The 20,005-nt window shown below is 44.0% G+C and overlaps 1 protein-coding gene across 1 annotated transcript in view; it reads left to right on the forward strand.

Moving 5' to 3' along the window:
* The first annotated feature begins 2,411 nt into the window (after positions 1–2,411).
* DCDC2 (doublecortin domain containing 2) overlaps positions 2,412–20,005 on the forward strand; it is a 158,754-nt gene continuing 141,160 nt past the window's right edge. Inside the window, exons 1-2 of the mRNA XM_025999307.2 lie at positions 2,412–3,396; positions 7,302–7,356. Coding sequence (XP_025855092.1) covers positions 3,104–3,396; positions 7,302–7,356 — 348 coding nt within the window. The 5' untranslated portion in view covers positions 2,412–3,103. The remainder of the gene's footprint in view (positions 3,397–7,301; positions 7,357–20,005) is intronic.

Here is a 20,005-nt window from a genome sequence, read left to right on the forward strand (position 1 = left end):
CACTCTCAAGGTCTTTCTCACACTTAGGAAGAAGCATAAAAACAAAACTCTCCTCTCCGTGAATGCACTAACATTCTCAAGCATCTCTCTGAAGTGACTTCTCATTCCACCTCAGCTCTTCATGATGGGGGTTTATGTAGCCTTTGTGGCTTCTGAAATCCTTCTCCCTCTGCTCAGTTTTGGGATTCTGCATAAGAGAGCACAGCTCCAAAATGAATTCAGCAAACAAAAGCAGAGAGATTGGAGGGATGACTGTGTTTACTGTTGTCTCTCTGCATAGTCAAATGTGTTGTGTGAGCAGAGAAATGTGTGTGTTTAGATTGGTAGATGAGGGCCCATTTATGGAGATGGGAACAGGAAAAGAGAAGGTGTTAGTGAAAACGTGATCATGTGAATGTGTTGAGTCTAGGCTGCCTTTTGGTGGTTTAGGGTAGCTGTTCAGGGGCCTGGTGTGCTGAGAGCTGCCTTTTACTGCCTTGCGAGAGTCAATTGCCAAATTTTCAAAAATTTCAAACACAGCCACTAAAAAACTAAATTGTACAAAAGTACAGTTAAATAAATTGTATTAAAAACAAAGGTAATAAATACACTAAAAACTCAATATTATGTATATCTTACTGTTATGTATGAAGTTCCATGTCTATAGTAACAGTAAGCGGAAACGCCAGATAAGGGCATGCAAGTGCACATCTCTTGCCTTTAATGACATCAGATTGGTAGCTGGAATTCAGCCACATATGCAGTATTTAAACTACAAAAAAACGGCAAAAGCTATGAATCAAGGGCTTCCCCTCTCCAATACCACATCACTAAGGGACAACTGGATAAATACACGTGGGCCCAGGAGATGGATCTACAGTGGAGATACTGTTGTAGAAGAAGCCAGAATGTAGGTATGGGGTGGTGGCTTCATGGACTTACAAAAAGATCCCACACTTAGGAACGTCCCCATGTTTGGTTTAATGCTTTGCTGTTGCCATCTTGATATTCTTAATCTTTGAACAAGGGGCAACAAGTTTTCGTTTTGCACAGGGCTGGTATAGGTGGTAGAAAGGTTTGGGTGGCCTGGGGGTTGCTTGATTTACTGCCTTCCATCCCTCAAAACAGGAACTCTAAATTACTCACTGGCTTGGTAGCATATTTGCACTGATATTCTCCTCATGCATTCTCTTAACCTGTGCATTCTTTACAACTGGCTCACAAAATTCCTTTTTTTTTCCTCTCTGTATTATTCTCTTCTCTCTGGTCTTTTTCTGGAAAAAAAAAAGTTGTTCACTTTCCTGGCATTAATGTATTAGGTAACTTGAATAAAAATGTCTCTGCTCCAGATTGCAGTGCTTTATACGTTCACCTTTTAGATTAACATGACGTGGTGGTCAAGGTAGTTCTGGAATCACAGAGAACTAGACTTGAATTTTTGTGTGCGACCCCAGATACATTTCTTCCGTTTCTCTACCCCTTGGGTTCCTCATCCGAGTAAAGAAAAATGGTCATTGTGAGCATTAAATCAGATTATCTACATCAAGACCCTGATGCAATGCCTGCTTCATGGCAAACATTCAATTCATTGTAGTTAATTATCAATATGACTTTTGTTCATATATGGCAGTTTGGAACAGCCAGTAACGAGGTTTGCACAGGCCACGAAGCAGCATGGTCGTAGGAGGAATAAAGGGCGTCCCCGGCAGAACCGAGCAAGGATGATTTCAACTGTTGATGGAGAATTTCCCTGGCCCCATAATATGTATGCCCCAGAGTGGACTGGACAACACCTCTTTAGTGCATTTCCACTCGCGTACTCATGCGCTGACCCAATCTACACGAATTGCATGAATGTGGGGTCTTGGGCATGGACAGGTAGCTGCGGAGCCACCGGCCTTCCGAGGCAGGGAGCAAGCCTCTTCCCAGCATACAGGTAGCAGGTGGTAGGTGCTCCAAATATTGCAGGCCGGCTGTATCCCCCGCCTCCAGCATGGGGCCTGGCTCACAGCGGGCGACCGTTTATGTCAGGACTGCAGGATAACGCCACCAGGCTGCCCCTCCACCCCCGCAACCCCTGACTTCCAGCTGTCCCTGGGGAGCCCCCTGGCAAAGCCTCCGGGACTCGGGCGCGCGCCAGGCCCGGTCCACGGACTCGCTTCCGCGCGTGGCTGCAGTCGCTATGGCAACGGCGAGAAGTAACAAGCCCCCCCCTCCCCCCGGGACTAGGAGGGCCCGCGGAGGCAACGGCAGCGGAGGAACAGCGGGAGCGCCGCGCCCCGCCCGGCCCCCCCGGCGCTGGCCCCGGCCGCCCCTCCCCCAGCCGGCCCTCGAGGGTCGCCAGGTACCCCCGCGGCGGGCGCGTCCCGGGACCCCGCCCTCCGCCCTCCGCCTCCCGCGCTGGGACTCGGCTGCGCGCCCGGCGTTCAAACGGCGCCCGCGGGACCTTCGGCGGCGCTGGGCGGAGGGTCTCGGAGGGGGCGAGGGGTCCGGGAAGCTCCTGCCTCCTCCGGCGCCCCCTCCTCCTGCCTTTTCCCTCTCAACGCGCGTTAGGCTATTATTTTGGCGCAAATTAAAATCTGGGCGATTCCGGCCAGAATCTTATTTGCTTTCATTTGGGGAGCAAGCAGGCCAGGAGGGGTGAGGCGGCGAGGAGAGAAAAGACAAGGGACCTGGAGGAGTAGCACGACTGGGACGTGAGCAGCGGCGCTGGAGCATCTTTCCAGGGCTGCGTGCGTAGGAGCGCGCCTGCCACGTCCGCCCCCCGCGCCCCCCGCGCCCCCCGCGCCCCCCGCGCCCCTCGGTGGGCGCCCGGGGCCTGCGGCTACACCTGGGCTCTGCGCGTAGCGTGCGGGGCAGGTGTGCTGCGCGCACGGCGAGCGCCGATTGGCTGTGCAGACTCCGGTGAAGTACCTGGACGAGGGCCGTGAGTCCCGCCACCCGCAGGGTCCCCGCGGGGCGCGAGCCGGGCGCACCTCAGTCCCTCTGCCCTTTTTTTTTTTTTTTTTTTTTTTTTACCTTGGGCTGTTGGTTTCAGGCAGCCCCGCCGGTGCGCGCCGCGAGGCAGCCGGGCAGCAGAGGCAGGTCCCCCGAGAAGCCCGCCGGGCGCGTCCCCACGGGGAGGATGAGCGGCACCGGCGCCAGGTCCAGCCACCTGTCCCAGCCGGTCGTCAAGAGCGTGCTGGTGTACCGCAACGGGGACCCTTTCTTCGCGGGGCGCCGCGTGGTCATCCACGAGAAGAAAGTGTCCAGCTTCGACGTGTTTCTGAAAGAGGTGACGGGCGGTGTTCAGGCGCCGTTTGGGGCGGTCAGGAACATCTACACGCCGCGGGCCGGCCACCGCATCCGGAAGCTGGACCAGCTCCAGAGCGGGGGCAACTACGTGGCCGGGGGTCAGGAAGCCTTCAAGAAGCTCAAGTGAGTCCGTCCGTCTGTCCTCGCCGCCCAGCACCTAAGGTTGCACGCAGGTGTGCGGTGCGCTCGGGCCGGGTCCGGAGCCCCGCGCCGCCCGCCCTCGGCGGCCTCCCCGCGCTGCCGCTGCAGCCGGGCTGGGGCTGGGGCTGGGGCTGGGGATTGAAAATGGGACCCGAGAAGGAATTTCACTCGGCGAGCGGGAGGAACAGGAATCTTAGCAAAGTATTCAGTGACCAAACTGGTACTTGACAATTTTCTGTTTTTTTTTTTTTTTCCCTTTTTCTTGGCACCTACTTTTTTGAGTTTAAATAACGATTTCTTAAAAATTATTTAGAAGTGTTGGATACTACTATCTACTCACAAGAGGAGAAAATTGCTTTCTGCATACCCCCCCCCCCCCCCCCCCCCATTCAACTTCTTCCAACTTTTCCTTCCAAGTAGAAGTAGAAGCCTTTTTGGTAACTGACTACGTCCCACCGTTGTGACCCTTCTTCCACGGCCTGCGTGTTTATGCTGTGAACATAATGCTTGGAAAAGCTTACTGGCTCGCTGTATTTGTCTATATGTCTGTCTGTCTTTAGGTACTTGATGGCTAGATCTTCACGCGCGGGGGATCAGCATTGGTGCTTATTCCTAGTTCCTGGCAGGGAGCTCACTCACAGTAGGTGTGCAGGGAGTTAAGCTGTGCTTAGATCTGTGAAGGGAACAAGGGCGTAACTCCTCATCTTTAAGAGTTTGAGACTAACAGGACAGACCCAAGAGGCACACTAATAATTTTAATGTAAGGTACAAAGGAATAATTGCAATGGGAAAAATAAAGTTATGCAGAAATTCACAGTTGAGGGGCATTGTGGGGGTGGGTATTGCAGGATAGGTAGAATTTAATATTCCATAGGACTATTTATTTAATATTGTATTTATTTATTTGTGAGAGACGCACAAAGAGAGGGAGAGACACAGGCAGAGGGAGAAGCAGGCCCCCTGCAGGGAGCCTGATGTGGGACTCCATCCCAGGACCATGAGCTGAAGGCCTGTGCTCAACCACTGAGCCACCAGGTGCCCCTCCACAGGACTTTTTTAAAAAGCTCTATTGAGAGCTCTTTCACATAACGTAAACTTTATGTATTTCAGTCATTTTTAGTGGGTTCATGGAGTTGTACAACCATGATTACAAGCTAATGTTGGAACATTTCCATCACTCCAAAATGAAACCCCATTCCTCCCAGTTTCCCTTTCTGCCCATCCCCTGGCAACTGCTAATCTACTCTCTGTCTCTATGGATTTGTTTGTTCTGGATATTTCGGATCAATGGTATCATACCATATTTGGCCTTTTCTTTTTCTGGCCTCTTTCACTTGGCTCATCCATGTTTTCCAGGCATATCCATGTGTAGTATGTATCAGCACTTTATTCTTTGTATTGTTGAGTAATATTCCATGGTATGGGTATGCCACATTGTGTTTACCCATTGATAGACATTTGGGTTGTTTCACTTTGGGCTGTTATGAAATAATGCTGCTAGAAACAATCGTGTACAAGTTTTCATTTTCTTGGTTATATACCTGGGAGTAGAATTACTGAACCGCTTGGAAACTTTCCATTTCATAGTTTTTAATTGAAATTCAGCTTGGATCACAGGATAACAAAACAATATGTTTAATGTAAAGCTTGTACTTGTGAATTCTAATTTTCACTATATAGAAGTATTTCCCCAAATGTCACTAATCTTGTCTAATATTATTTTTCCTTTCCCGAATGTGCTTAAACTGATTTCTAAAAGTGTTCTTCTTTTTTTCTGCCAGGCATTCTTTTTAAAGCAAGGTGATAGATGCATTTGGATTTAGTTTTCCCTTCTTGGAAACTTCCTTTAGCACACTTTGTCTAACTTCATAGACAAGAACTAAATGAAGTGATGTGTTTCAAAGACATTTAGAACTTAAAGATCAGGAGACATAAGGCTGAGTTGTTTATTAGCTATGTATCCTTGGGCAAGCCACTTGACTCAGCTTCCTGATATGGACAAAGAGCATAACCATTCCCGCCTCACAGGGTTTGTTAGAAAAGTGAATACTATGGATGTGAATGTGCTTTGTAAACATCAAAATGTCATATAAATACAAAGCATCACTATCCAGTTCCTTTCATCATGTTTTTTGTTGATTTTTTAAATTAAATAATCCCCATAAAAAAGCAGTTTCATGGGAATGGAGATCTGTTTTGGAATCTACAGCCCAAATTTGCAGACTCACTTTTGTAACTCATATTCTCTTTTGTTTGTTTGGCATTATCAACTCAAAAGATAAAAACAGGTCCAGTTCCAAACCAAATAAAAAGTGTACTTCAAGTCATTCTTTATATAGATATAAGGGATTTGCATGGTTATTTTTGCCTTTAATTCACATACAAAAAAATACCTGAGTCTGTTATAGTGGTTTCTATGGTTAGTTTTTACTGACAGAGGAGTAGTCTATTTATTTCTGTTAAAGTGGTAGTATCTATGGTTATAATGATATAAGCCAAGAAGATTTAAATGCTGAATATATTTGAAGCTTAGCAGTTGCAAATTTACAAAACAATTGAGGCAACTGGCAGGATGAAAGAAAGCCCAGAAGATATTGAAGGTAATTTATGTCATTTAGGCCCTACATGATGTTGGGGAAATTTAGCAATGGTAGAAAAAAATTATTCAAATGAAAATGATCAACTTCCTTCTTGAATTTCTTTTACCCAGATTTTTCCTAATATTTTTGAAACCATAATTAGACTTGAGGTAGCTATTAAACTTTTATTTTATAGTGGAGAATTCTAGAGATGGTTATCTTCCCTAAAGTTTTTCTATGTGTTTCTGAACATTGACTCTACTTCACTAATCATGTGGATCTGAGATCACTTTTCTGCACATGGCAGTTAAGCTGTTTTGCTCCTATGGCAGAAATCAATCCCGGTAGATCTGCAAAAGAGCCATTTTGTTGCTAAACAGAGGGAGTTTTGCAATATTTTATGTAAACACTGTTTATATAAGAAAGGCATGATTTCTAGTAGCATTGATTGACTAAAGCATTCTATCAAAAAATGCAAACAACAATAATAAAATACGGCTAAAATTAACTCTTAGTATAAATTCTTTTTTGCCAACTCAACAATTATGTAGTTGAGGTATCTTTGTATCCCTGGTTATAAATTAAATGCACCTGCTCTGTGTGAAGGACAATGGAACCAGATCACAGTGATGGACTTAGGGCTTGACGGTGACAAAAGTGTAGCTTGCAGGTTGTGTTTATGCTATATCTGAAGAATGATCACAAGTTAATATCTATAGCAAGTAGGAGTTTAATAATAGGGGTCTCCAGAGGTTAACTAGTCCACCCATGTGCATTGATTTAGCTGAATCAATGCCTAAGCTATCCCATGTGGCTGAGCATTTCCATATCAAGAAAGTACCTTCATAGGAAAGAAAATTCCTCAGCCTTTCATAGATGGTCTAATGCACACTACCAGTACTTTCTTTGTTTTGACCTAAAGGCTGTTATTAATGGAACTATTAAGGATCTGTACACACAAACCACTCTTTATATCAAAAGTGGTATAAGAATTAGAAATACCACGTATATGGTCAGGGGCCAACCACCGTGGGGGGAAAATGTTCCCTCTAAGAAGTGTGTGTTTCTAAGACTTCAATTTCATTGAAGTTGGGAGAAGAAGACAGTGTATCAGCTCTGGTTGGTGATGCTCAAAGCTGTTCCTGCTGCCATAATTGCTTTTGATTAAGGAGCTATTGATCTTTGCTTTAGGCTTACGTATTTCCTATGGCTTGCTTTACTTTTTAAAAATTTTAATAAGAAATTTACATAATGACTCAAAAGCAACAAAAGAAACCCTTACTGTTTTGTTTTTTTTTCCTCCCCCAGTTACTTGGACATAGGAGAAATGAAGAAGAGACCTATGGAAGTTGTTAATACAGAGGTAATGCGAATAATATTTTGAAGGTTCAAGTAAATAGCAATACCATTTTTGCATTTCTTATAGCATGTCTTAGGATTTAGACGGCATTCTAATTCTTTATAGACAAGGGTATATATTTTTCAGGTTTTGCTTACGTTATAGCTGAAGAATGACCACTAGTTACTATCAGTAGCAAGTAGTAAAAAGTGTATCAGTGAATTGGTTCTGGATGTAATTTTGTTTGAAGGATATACAACTGTTCAAAGTAGGCAGACCTTGCTTGAAGTTAGTGACCAAGGCCAAATTTCTGTGATAGAATATGAGGTATGTGAATTCTTTAAACATGAGCATATATCTGCTCTGGATTCTTTGTCTTTGATGAAGATGCTGGCAAAGTGCAACAGGTATGCAATATATTTTTCTTATATACTTTCTTCAAAAGATTATCCTTCACAGGGGATGCATTCACGAGGACTCTAGTTAATTTAATTTGCTGACTGTTCTTCCACTGAGGGGCAATAGCTCTTGGTGTCCTTTATTGTGGGTCTGTGTCCCAGACCCCCAGACAAGGTTCTGACTTATAGGTGCATATGTTACCTGTGAGAAACCCGCCCCTTCCCTCTAACTAGGAGACTGCATCTCTTCTGCTTTATTTCTTCCTGGTGATTCCCTTCTCTTTTCTTCTAACTATGCAGACCCAGCTGTAGCCTTTCATTTCTTCTCAGTTCTTCCCCATAAAGTTTTGTGGAGGAGATAAAGAGAGAGCAGTAGAAGTTTGGAGATGCAGAGGAGATGGGAAACGGAGGTGCTCTTTGACTATCCAAGCCCTACTCTCCCTCTTGTTCCCCTGAGGCCCTCTCTCCCACTGCCATCCTCCCAGCCTAGATAGGGATGTATACATTGCCCTCACTCTGCATTCCTGGTCTTGATCTTCAATGCAGAGACCCTCCTCCTGGAGTCACACCATGACTGCACTCAATGCCTGCTGTGAGCCAGGGGAGCCCCTAATTTCATTGCCAGCAAGGGAGAGTTTTGGGTTCCTTGCATCCCAGAAGGGAGGTGTGGATGCATTTGCTCATAAAGATATCACTTTATTTTATTTATTTATTTTTTTTAAGATATCACTTTAACTATTGGCTCTGCAGGATTATCCCTGATGTTTGACGTAGGGTGCAAGGTTTTGTGAACTGTTCTGAGAATGTATTATGTGTATAATTCTTACCAGGAGCAGGGGAGTACCCCTCTCTTTCCCATGGCTGATTTCCAATCAAACTTGTAGGATTCAACAAGTTCAAAGTCAGAGGACTATCTAGGAACAGACTTGATAGACACTGGCCTTTCACAAAAATTATAGATGCTTTCTTGATTTAAGCTGGTGATTTCATTCAGTGTTCGAGTCAATCGAGAAAAGATTGCATACCTTGTCAAAGGCTATTGACTGCTCTTTGTTGGAGGAAGAGAACATATCTTATTCCCAGTCACAGGGAGGGGTTCACAGAATTCTTGAAGTGAGTCTAGAACATGATGAATACATCAATTAGGAGGGTGGAGAGCAGTTTCAAGGAGGGATGTTTCAACACAGTGGTAGCACAGACCATGCTTATTCAGAGATGTTCCAGTAGAAAGGATGAATAAGGTTATTTATCAAAATCCGGGTCATTTCCCTCAAAAATGAGGTGATGTCATACCGTTTGAGTTGTCTGTGTTGGCGACGTGATAAAGGCCATCACATCAGCGTACATGATTCAGTCATCCTAATTGCTCAACACATCAATTCTAAGAATTCCCTGCAAGTGTTAGTGTAGAAAGACCCTTTATCATTCAGAGGCATTCTGCTGGATGTGTCACCTTGTGTCCTAGCCACTGTGGCTCCGTTTGGACATGATGGATTCTGAGAGTCAAAGACGACATTCCTTCCCTTCTCCCAGAGCACCCTCACCCAAGTCCATCATATGATCTGGGTGCTCTTTAGACAGTTAATAATTTAGACACAGTGGAATCCACTTGCTGACCACAGGTCACAGTAGTGAGAACATGCATGTCACCTTGACATTTGAAGTCCTTTTGTGGTTTCTGTCATTTTCTGTTCTATGAGGCTCATCTTTGAAGAGATGCTAAAAGGACAGCTAGTCCTGTTCCTCTTGCTCTTTGTGGCCATATCACTAGGATGGAGAAAGGCAGAGCTCTGGTGGACCTCTTCCACTAGCCCCAGAGAAGTACATGGTCCTCTTTGGCCAGCACTTTGGGTGGCAGGAGGAAAGGGGGAGAAGAGAAAGGAGATAAAGATTAGAAACCAAGAAGGTGCATCTGTGGGAGTTTGCACCTGCTCCAAGGTGGGGCAGCACTGTCACTGTGGGCTCAGAGAAGACCTCCCTTGTCTCCCTACATGTGGGTCCTGCTTTTACTAACATCCAGATAAAGGAAGCTCCTAGGTCAGGTTTGCATTCTTGCTCCCAGTCCTCAAGCATTTTCTAGTTGCATTCTTATCTTTCATCCCATCCTCCCTCCATCAGTTGTGGTCTTAATAAAAATGGGTTGCTCATCTTTTGACCTTGGTGGCACATCTTTTATTCTTCATCTTCTCCTTGCTTCCTTCTCCCCTCCTCTCAGCCCAGGTGCAGATCTCTTGCAATATATCCATATACCAAGTCAACTCATCAGCTTTTCTCTTTCCTCTGCTACCTAAGCCGGCTGTGGGGGTCCTCTGTTGGCAAGTGCTAGAAGCCTCTCATCGGCACGAAACACCTTTCCTTTTCCTTACCAGCATGCACTGTGCTTTTGCCCTGAATGGGCTTCTCCTTGCATTTCTACCTCATCTCTTTTGCTTTCATGGGATTAGATGCCTAAACTGTGCAGCACAGTAGGCAGAGTGCTGGGAGCAAAACTCAACAAGACATGCGTAACCTCTCAGCCTCAGGAATTGATAGTCTTGGTGAACAGATGGATGTGTGAACATCTCTAGCACCAGAGGATTAGTGATTCAATTCAGAGGGATTCAGTCCAGTGTGTGTGGAGCCGTTTAAGCACAGTTGGCTCCATCATGTTGCAACAGAGCCCTTGTGAACCCTTCAAACAGAGGCTCCCCCTCTTGGACACAGAGTTGCCCTTTTGCTGGTCATCCTGCCTGGCATAGGGCATCCTTCAGACGAATAGCTGTCTCGCATGCACAACCTGTTCTTCCACGTGCAGGGCCTCGATGCACATCGTGCAGGAGGGGTGAGCAGACAGCTCGGCCCCAGAGAGTATGTGGCAGGTTGGGGTCTGTGCGGGGCCCTGGGCGGCACTGGAGACTTCGCCACTCTCTCTCTGGAGGGATGTAGAGTCTAGGGGAGGAGATGTGGCGGGGGGGGGGGGGGTGCAAATCATCCTGTTATTCCCCAGGGTGCTGGCCCAAAGGTTTGCTCAGAGGACTGAGGAACTGAAGGTGGGCTCAGGCTTATGGGTCAGGACTGTCTACTGTGGGGCTGTTTCCCCTAGATGAAGGCTCCAAGGGCATCCCTATCTACAGCTTGATTAATGGGAATTAATTAATACTTAGATCTGTGTGAGAGGCAGAGCCTGTCTCTTGCCTCAAGAGTGGAGGCCATCTGGGCTAGATGAGAGACGGGGCAGCCTTGCCCTCAGTGAGGCTTGGAGGATGGACCCACAACAAGGCGGCTGCAGGGTGAGCAGAGGCATTGCATGTCCTGCAGGCGTGCAGCAGCTCCAGGCTGCCATCAAAATGGCTTTTCCAGTGATTCCCGCTCTCCTTTTGCTGACATTCCAGGCCTGCTTTGCGCTGTCCATGTTTTACTGGGGATCTTTTTTTTTTTCCTTCAAGATTTTTAATTAATTTATTCATGAGAGACACACACAGAGAGAGGCAGAGACACAGACAGAGGGAGAAGTGGACTCCCTGCAGGGAGCCCGGTGAGGGACTTGATCCCAGGACCCCGGATCATGATCTGAGCCGAAGGCAGACCCTCAAATGCTGAGCCACCCAGGCACTCCTTACTGCAGATCTTTAATTGCTACACTGTCCTCACCTCATAATAACCCGAGTTACTCTCCACTCCTCCTGACCTCCCCTCCAAACAGCTCTCAGTCTAGAATGGATTCTACTTCCCTTAGCCACCACCTCAGAGTCCTTCAGGGAGAACCCAGATCTTATGAAAGACGATTTCCTCCCCCCTCTGTCTCAGCCTTGTCCTGTCAGCCTTCTCCAAGAGCTGTCCCTTGTTGCACCAAGTCAATAAATATGATTTCATGGGATAAGTTTGTCCCCATTCCTGGTTAGTCTTGAGCTGATCAGTCTTGAACATATGCATCAGAGCTGCCTGTTAAAATTGTAAGTCTCTAGGAGGTCATCTGATTCTGCAGTACCTAGCATGAGTAGGCTGGTAACAGTTTTTCCTTTTTTTTTTTTTAAACATTTTATTTATTTAAGAGAGAGAGTGATTGAGAGAGAGAGAGAGAGAGAGCATGAGCAGGAGGGGCAGAGGCAGAGGGAGAAGCAGACTCCCTGCTGAGCAGGGGCCTGATATAAGACTGGGTCCCAGGATCCTGAGATCATGCATAATCTGAGCTGAAGGCAGACCTTTAACCAACTGAGCCACCCAGGCTTCCCAGGCTGGTCGAGAGTTTTAATTCCCTCTACTTTCAAATATTCCTCATCAACAGTTCAGAGAGATGTCTCTTTGCCTTTTGCATGCCCGGTTGTTCCGGGTTTCACATATGAGTGAGATGTTGCAAATGCCTTGAAGGTTTTCGTGGCCACCATCTATTTAGATTTGGTTTCAGGGATAAACTTAGTTGTGGTTGAGCCTTTGTGTGATGCATTAGTGTCTCCCTAGTGTGATTTGGAGCTGTATTAAATGAACATTGTTCACTTAACAAGGATTTATTGTGTGTCTGCTGTGTGCTGGGCTTCATGCTTGTCCTCTGGGAGCCAAACCCACATGGCCCCTGTCCTCATGGACTAGGCTACCATTTAACCTCTCTTGCTTGCTGTGATTGATTTTAACTCCATTGGCGATGATCTTCGTTGAGGAACTCATACATTTTCTTGGTCAAGGCCCTCATTTTGAGAGCTAAACAGATTTGGAAGTGAAGATTAGACTTCCCCATTATTAAAACTTGATTGGCCTCATCTGCTGGCTCAGCCTCTGGTCTTTGAATGGCCCTCTTGGCCTTGTCTGTCTTCCTCTCCGTGTCTGGTTCGTCTTGGTTCTATGCCCAATGCAAGTTTCTTTTCTTCTTCTTTTAAAAAATTTAATTATTCATCCATTCATTCATTCACTCATGGGGGACAGAGGGAGAGGGAGAAACAGGCTCCCTGTGGGGAGCCTGATGTGGGATTTGATCCCAGGACTCCGGGATCATGACCTGAGCCAAAGGCAGACGCTCAAACACTGAGCCATCCAGGTGTCTCCTCAATGCAAGTTTCCATCACTGTCTGATACAGAACAGCTTGGAGCTTTATTTTCTTGAATCTCACTAATCTGTGTTCTCAGAGTCAGCAGAAAAGACCATTTTTTAGCCTTTTCTCACATTTATATTTCTAAAAAAATTAATCAAGCATCTATTTGGTTTTCTCCTTCTTTCATCCACCCTTCCTCATGTGCTTCTGGAAGTGTCTGACCCACGTGCACCTGATGACCTGGAGAAGGTCAGGCTTGCTTTATTTCTAAGTGATCCATCCGTGAATAAGCGTGCTATCTGTAGTTTTGAGAAGTGGGGCCTTAAAAAGAAATCTGCAAATTAAAACCTGAAATGAGACCCCAATGACGTCCTTTCAGAGGAAGTGGGAGCCTCCTTGTTGGATGCGCCAGTCAGGTTGAATTCTCTTGAATACACATCCCTTACCTTAGATGTTCAACAGTGGAGAATTTGGATAAGCTTTGTTTCTTCTTAGTGGAGAGGAACACTTGCAGGAGCACCTGGGAGAGGTGGAGGGGCAGGAAGAGAGATTTCTGGAGCATCAAAACTGGAAAGCTTGTGGTGATGGGGGTTGTCCAGCCTTTGGGTAGGCCACCCTGGTGCGCATCTTTAAGGCTTTGCGAATAATTTTTACAAGTTCATATTTTTGCCTAATTATTAGGTATAATCTCTAATGAAACATACTATGAGATTTGCTACTTAAAGGCTTTTGGTTGGAAATGGGATTCTAGACATTAAATTGGGTGTAATTATTAACCTCACTGCGGGGAAGGCATGGGGCTCTGTGGTTTAACTTACTAATCTTTAGCCTGGGAATTCTGGGTTCAAAGGGGGAACTACCATATAGTTAAAGTCCTAAATAGTTCTTTCTTTAACTTGGGGAAAGATTTCTAGATTAAAGTTTACTAATTTATTGAAGAACCAAAGAAGATAAAACCACTTCTGTGAGGTCTTTCAGCTATAATTGAGACTTCTTCCCAATCTTTTATTTCTTACCTTCCTCTACCTTCCTAATATTACTGCTAAGTAAGAAGTGTTTTTCCAGGGATAGCTAGTTCTCATCAGTGGTCAGATGATTCCAAGGTGAATATGACCTTGCCACAGTTCTCTGAAGACACAATTTTCTATTAAAAACAGCTAGCGATATTTCACTTTCCTTCTACATTTTCTCATTTTATTTATTTTTTTCAGTATTGAGCTGTGTATGTATGTATGTGAGTTTGAACAAGAATAAGAATGAAATGTTGCATCAATCTGGAAAATAGTGGTCTAATGAAAACTATACCGTAATAACCCTAATCAGCTCTGATCAAAAGCTGAAGGTTTGGTGATTTTAGTTTGTCCATTAGCATGAATCGTGACATTTGTTTCAGATATTTTGTATTCTCTATTTGGCATTTAGACATGATTTTAGGAGATTGAATGTGAAAGTGCAAGACATATGAATTAGTATAATTTTTAAGTTTGTAGTAATAAGCTGTTCTAAGCAAAGACAGACTTATAATAGACATTTAGAAAATAATTATCATATTTTAAGAAGAAAACAGAAAAAGTATCTAGTAAAATAAATTGCTAACTAAATGTAAATGTTTGAAAATACCACTTAATCATAATAAGACATTACTACTAAACAACAAGACCTATTGAGCAGAGAAAAACTTCTTGTTCTTATACTGGTTGGGATTCAGACACATGTGAATATGTACTATGATCTGAAGTTCTGTCGAGGTAAACCAAGCTTCTGGTTGTGCACTTACTAATACTTAGGTTCACATTTTAGGATAATTAATAGAAGGAGTTTATTGGGTTTTCTGGTAAGGTCAAAGGGACTATTCATGATGAAGGTATGATAATTTCCATATGGTAGGAATAATTGGGAAAGTGTGATTAAGCAAATAGTGAAGGATAGCCAAGGAAGACAAATAAATTATGCTCAGTCGTTTATTGTATACTGCTCATGTATGATTTCCCATTTTCTCAAGAATATTTATCAAGAGACTGCTGAATGCCAGGCAGTGGGCTGGAGTCCAGCCATACAGACATAGAAAGACATTTACCATAGTAATTGTTGTAGGAAGACTCTGGAAAGAGTTTGAAGAGATGAGATACACCCAAAAGAATAAGCAGATTGAAATATATCAGAGATTGTTATTCTAAGGGGAGAAAATGATTTATTTAGACCTAGTTAATAATTGGCTTCAGTACTTAACAAAGAATACGGTGACTAGCTCTTCTCCACCATAGCTGGGTACCAAAAAGGAGGAAACCAAAATTAAACTATAGGTTGATGGCTGAGGAATTTAAGTCGAATTGAAAGAAAAATTCTTTAAAAATTGGTGAAGACCACTAAACAAGTGTCAGGGCAGCCTGGGTGGCTCAGCAGTTTAGCGCTGCCTTTAGCCCAGGGTGTGATCCTGGAGACCTGGGATCGAGTCCCACGTTGGGCTCCCTGCATGGAGCCTGCTTCTCCCTCTGCCTGTGTCTCTGCCTCTCTCTCTCTCTCTCTCTTTCTCATGAATGAATAAATAAAATCTTAAAAAAAAAAAGAAAGCAAGTGTCATGTTTCCTTTCTGCCTATTTCTAATGATAGACCCATTCTTCTGACTTCCATATCTCGGTTGCATACCAAGATGGCAGAGCTGAATTGAGATTGATGCCCTCTGACCCAGGGTTTGTGGGAGCCTTACTGGGAGACCCAGGAAGACCCAGGCTTGGGTTGTCACATCCCTGGTTGGAGGAGGCAGCAAGCATGCAGAGAGAACCGCTGGAGTGATTGGCAATCCATGGCGGTGCCTCCTGCTGTGATTTCTTTTATCAGAGAACCCTTCAGTGTAAATAAGCATGTGGTGCTCTGATTCACTGGCACTTCCAGTCAGAAATTTTGAAAAGCAACAAAATTTGGAGCACCATGATGAAAGTAAAGGGTCTGGAAGATATTCCTGTCTTGGAATGTGGTTTTTGTATTTAGAACTGAAGGTATCCTAGCATCTTTGACAGATACGCAACCATCTTGAGAGATGTTTCACTTTTTCCCCCCACACAATGTAAGTCTGGAAAAGACAACCCAAGAGGGTGATATGTTAAAGGAATAAGAGAAATGAAACTCAGAGGAATCAGTAATAAGAAACATATAACATCATTTATGATAATACATTGATTTTTTGATTTTGGTATTGAAGCTTGTCAGTGCTTACCTAATTTTAAATTTTATTTCCCTTTAATTTAGAAAAAATTGTCTGTGTGTGTTTACTTTTCCTATTTTACTATTACATGGGTTACTTGTAGAAACTGTTTCAAAGATCCCCAGTGGCACAGAACAGCAATAAATCCTTAGACTTTTGCTGGTGGAATAGCATGGGAAGAATGCCATGCTAATGAAGCCAGGGACTTGTGCTCAGACCCCATGGGCCTCTTAGTTCTGCTAGGTGTGTGGCCCTGGACTGACCCACACACAGCCCCCTACCTTCTCAAGTGTGGTGCTGGTAAAAGCATGGGCCAGAGTGTATGCATAATTTAGCTGCCTCTATCACCATGCTGGAAGAACACCTGTAAAGGTCTCTATCTTGCAGGTAGGTAGCAGGCTAGTAGTCTTAATCTTTCCATATAAAAAAACAGGTTTCAACATACTTCAAAATGGATTGATGGTGGTATTTTTTAAGATAGGGCTGTTGGGGTGTCTGGGTGGTTCAGTTGGTTAAGTGTCTGGTTCTTGATTTAAATTTTTTTTTTTTTTTTTTTTTGGAGTTCAGTTTACTTGATTTTGACTCAGGTCTTGCTCTTAGGGTCCTGAATTCAGGCCCAGCACTAGGCCCTGTGGCCCTGTGTTGAGCTCCCCACCCAGCATGGAGCCTGTTTTTTTTTTTTTTTTTTAGAAAGGCTATTTATTTGCATTTTGTTGATTTCAGCAGGAAGTTTGCAGGTGGTGTGCCTTACTGTCTGGCTCTGTCAACAATGAGAACTCCCACTGATCCTTGTGAAAGACTCCTTTATAAACAGTTAGCCAGATCAAGCTCAGATGTCATCCATGATTACATAGTTTGGATGTTTGGTTTGTTGAAATAAGGCTGATTTCAGCCCACCTGTCAGCTGGGGACAAAACTCTAAGTGGTAAGGGATTGTGGGAGAAAGAAAACTAAATTGACTTGATATATTTGCAATGTCTAATGTTTAACCTGGAACATTTCTCTCTAGGAAATTTCTAATGGTAGTCTGTGCTGCTTTGTATGAGTGGTTTTTTGTTTTCTTCTCACCTTGAGTTTCAGAGATTTATGAGCTTCCATGGCCATTTTTCCTGTTTCAAATTCTATAACCTAATATACCTGGGCTGCCAACTTTTAGAAATTTTTATGAAACAAATCATCTAATATTACCCAAGTTGTAAAGTGTACATACATATTCACAGTCTGTCTTCCTGGAAGTGAACAGACAGCTCAATTTCCAGTGCTACAAGTTTTGCATTATTGAGTGTAGAATCTGCCACTGCTGCTTTTAAAAACTGGATTAGGGACGTCTGGGTGGCTCAGCTGTTGAGCCTCGGCCTTTGGCTCAGGGCCTGATCCTAGAGTTCCTGGATCGAGTCCCACATTGGGCTCCCTGTATGGAGCCTGCTTCTCCCTCTGCCTGTGTCTCTGCCTCTCTTTGTGTGTCTCTCATGAATAAATAAATAATCTAGAAAAAAAACTGGATTAAAAAGAGATTGGAAATCTCAGTTTTAAATGATATATATATATAGTATACATCACTACATCTGTATCAGTATAGCAAAGAGATTCTTTTAATATAGCTTTGCAAACCGATAGCTTATTTCTCGTGAATGCTCAACTGGCTGATACTTAATTTAGTCAGAGTGTATGGAAATTGAATTAAATTATCTTTGTGCTAGGCGGTGCTTCTCCTGGTCAGATTGCTGTCCACTTGTGTTATTCCTATTTCAATGATTTTATCAATAACATTGATTATCTTTGGCTCTTCTCACCTATTAGTGTAGCTAAACACATAAGCATAGGTATGGATGTAATGAAGTGCAGGGGATGTGACTTGTCACTGGGAACTTTCAGCATTTTCACTTAGTGACTATAACTTCAAACTCTCTTTGTCTCTCCCACCTCCCTATTTCACTTGTTTCCATATAGCCATATTCAATTTATAATTCTCCATCTGTTTGGAAATTCCCTTTGCTTGGCCTTCTGGCATAAAGTCAGTAGAGTTGTGTGCATCTAACTTGGTGTCAACAGGGCATGTTCGGTGCTTATTATAAGTGTATTTACTTGTAGACAATCTTGGCTAGATGTGTACATTTAGTCTGGTAGCAATGCTGGTTTAGTTTGTGTGTCCCAGACACCATGTGATTACTCCATGAGTTTACAGGCAGAATTATAAAATGATAATGGCAGTCTTCTTGTACTCCATCTGAGAAATCCTTAAAGAATTTAAAGCGGACGGCTGTGTTTGCAGGGCTTGGGGGAGCGGAGTCGGAGGATGAATTGCTCTGTGTCTGTGGTATTATTTTGGGCCTTCTTTCTTGTAGGAGCGTTGGGAGCTTTAGGGAATGACACTAATCACAAGTATGGTTTTTTTCATTATGATTTTATTTATTAGAAAGAGAGCACAAGCGGGGAGAGAGGCAGATGGAGAGGGGGAGGAGGGCAGAGAGAAGCAGACTCCACAATGGGCAGGAAGCCTGATGCAGGGCGATCCCAGGACCCCAGGATCATGGCCTTAGCCAAAGGCAAATGCTCAACCAACTGAGCCACCCAGGCACCTCACTAATCACAAGTTTTATGGCTCTTTTTGGGAGTAAAAAGTTAATATCACAAGTTTTTTCATCAAAAAAAAAATTATTGAGGACATATGTATGTGCCAGACATCATGCTAAATTGGATTTGCAATGGCAAGGGAGCCAGACAAGGTCATGGCCTTCATGAAGCTCATTGTTCGGTGGAGGCAAACAAGTCATCATAACAGAGCACGCAGCACAGGAGGCATGGTACCCTAGAGGGGCAGCTACCAGAGCCAGGTTTCCTGAAAGGTTTCCTGGAAGAAATGGCATTGAAGTTGAGCCCTAAAGGGATGAGTGGGTGTCAGCCAGGCTGACAGGGGAGGAAGAGGTCCCAACAAAGGGAACAGCATGTGTGAACATCTGCAGATGAGGGAACATGGAGCACATTTAGAAACTCACACAAATTCTGTTTGGCAAAAGAATGGGGAGGCATTGGGGTGACAGGGAGGGGATGGGGATATTGAGAGATGAGACTCGGGAGGCAGAAGGGGACCGAGAGATAAAGTGTTTTTAAAAGAGTTTTGACTTTCTTCTAAAATCACCAGAAGTTATAGAAGGAGTTCAACAAGGGGTTGACAAGGTGGCCCTTGCTGCCCAAGCAAGGCTGAAGGCCAGGAGACTACTTAGTGGAGAAGAATGTGGTGCTCATAATGAGGAGGCTGAAGAAAGGGTAGAGGGACCATATTTGAGAGGCAGAACTTAGTGATTGGTTGGGCGTGGGAGTAAGGAAGAGAGATTAGTGGATGATTTTTGGATTTCTGGCCCTGGACACTGGATAAATGGTTCTATCATCAGTGAGAAGATAGGTTCCCCTTCATGGAGACAGGGAGAACAGTTTAAGATTTTATTTATTCACTTGTAGAGAGAGAGAGAGTGAGAGGAGAGACAAAGAGGGAGGAAGAGACACAAGCAGACTCTGTGCTGAGCACAAAGCCCAAGGCAGGGCTCTATCCCACAATCCTGAGATCATGACCTGAGCCAAAATCAGGAGTCAGATGCTCAAGTGACTGAGCCACCCAGGCACCACCCCCCTTTTTAAAAAAATAATAGTAACAGTCATAAATATTGGAAGTCTTAACTATTTGCAAATGGAGCCAATCCAAATGTTGGGAGTTGTATAAAATCAGAGCCCACAGTGGAGAGAGACAGAGAGTTGTTTTACTGTGTGTGTAGTAGTGTTCCAGAGCCCTGTCAAAGTTATCTAATTTAATCCTTATACAGTAGGGATTGTTATTATCTCATTTTGCAGAAGAAGAAACTGGTTACCATGATCCTGTCTAGCTGAGAGGTGCTGCCTGTGTGTCTTTTTTGGTTTTGAAAGGGGATTGAGAGGGTCTTCTTTATTTATTACAGTTTTACTTAATGATGATAGGAAAGAGAAGCTGTATAAAGAAGACTGAAGTTGGGAAGTGAATCCAGAAAAGGGGCACAATTTTCTTTTAATATCCTTTAATATTTTTTAACAAGTCACCA

Source organism: Vulpes vulpes, chromosome 12, assembly GCF_048418805.1.
Source record: "Vulpes vulpes isolate BD-2025 chromosome 12, VulVul3, whole genome shotgun sequence".
In the NCBI taxonomy this organism is placed as follows: Eukaryota; Metazoa; Chordata; class Mammalia; order Carnivora; family Canidae; genus Vulpes; species Vulpes vulpes.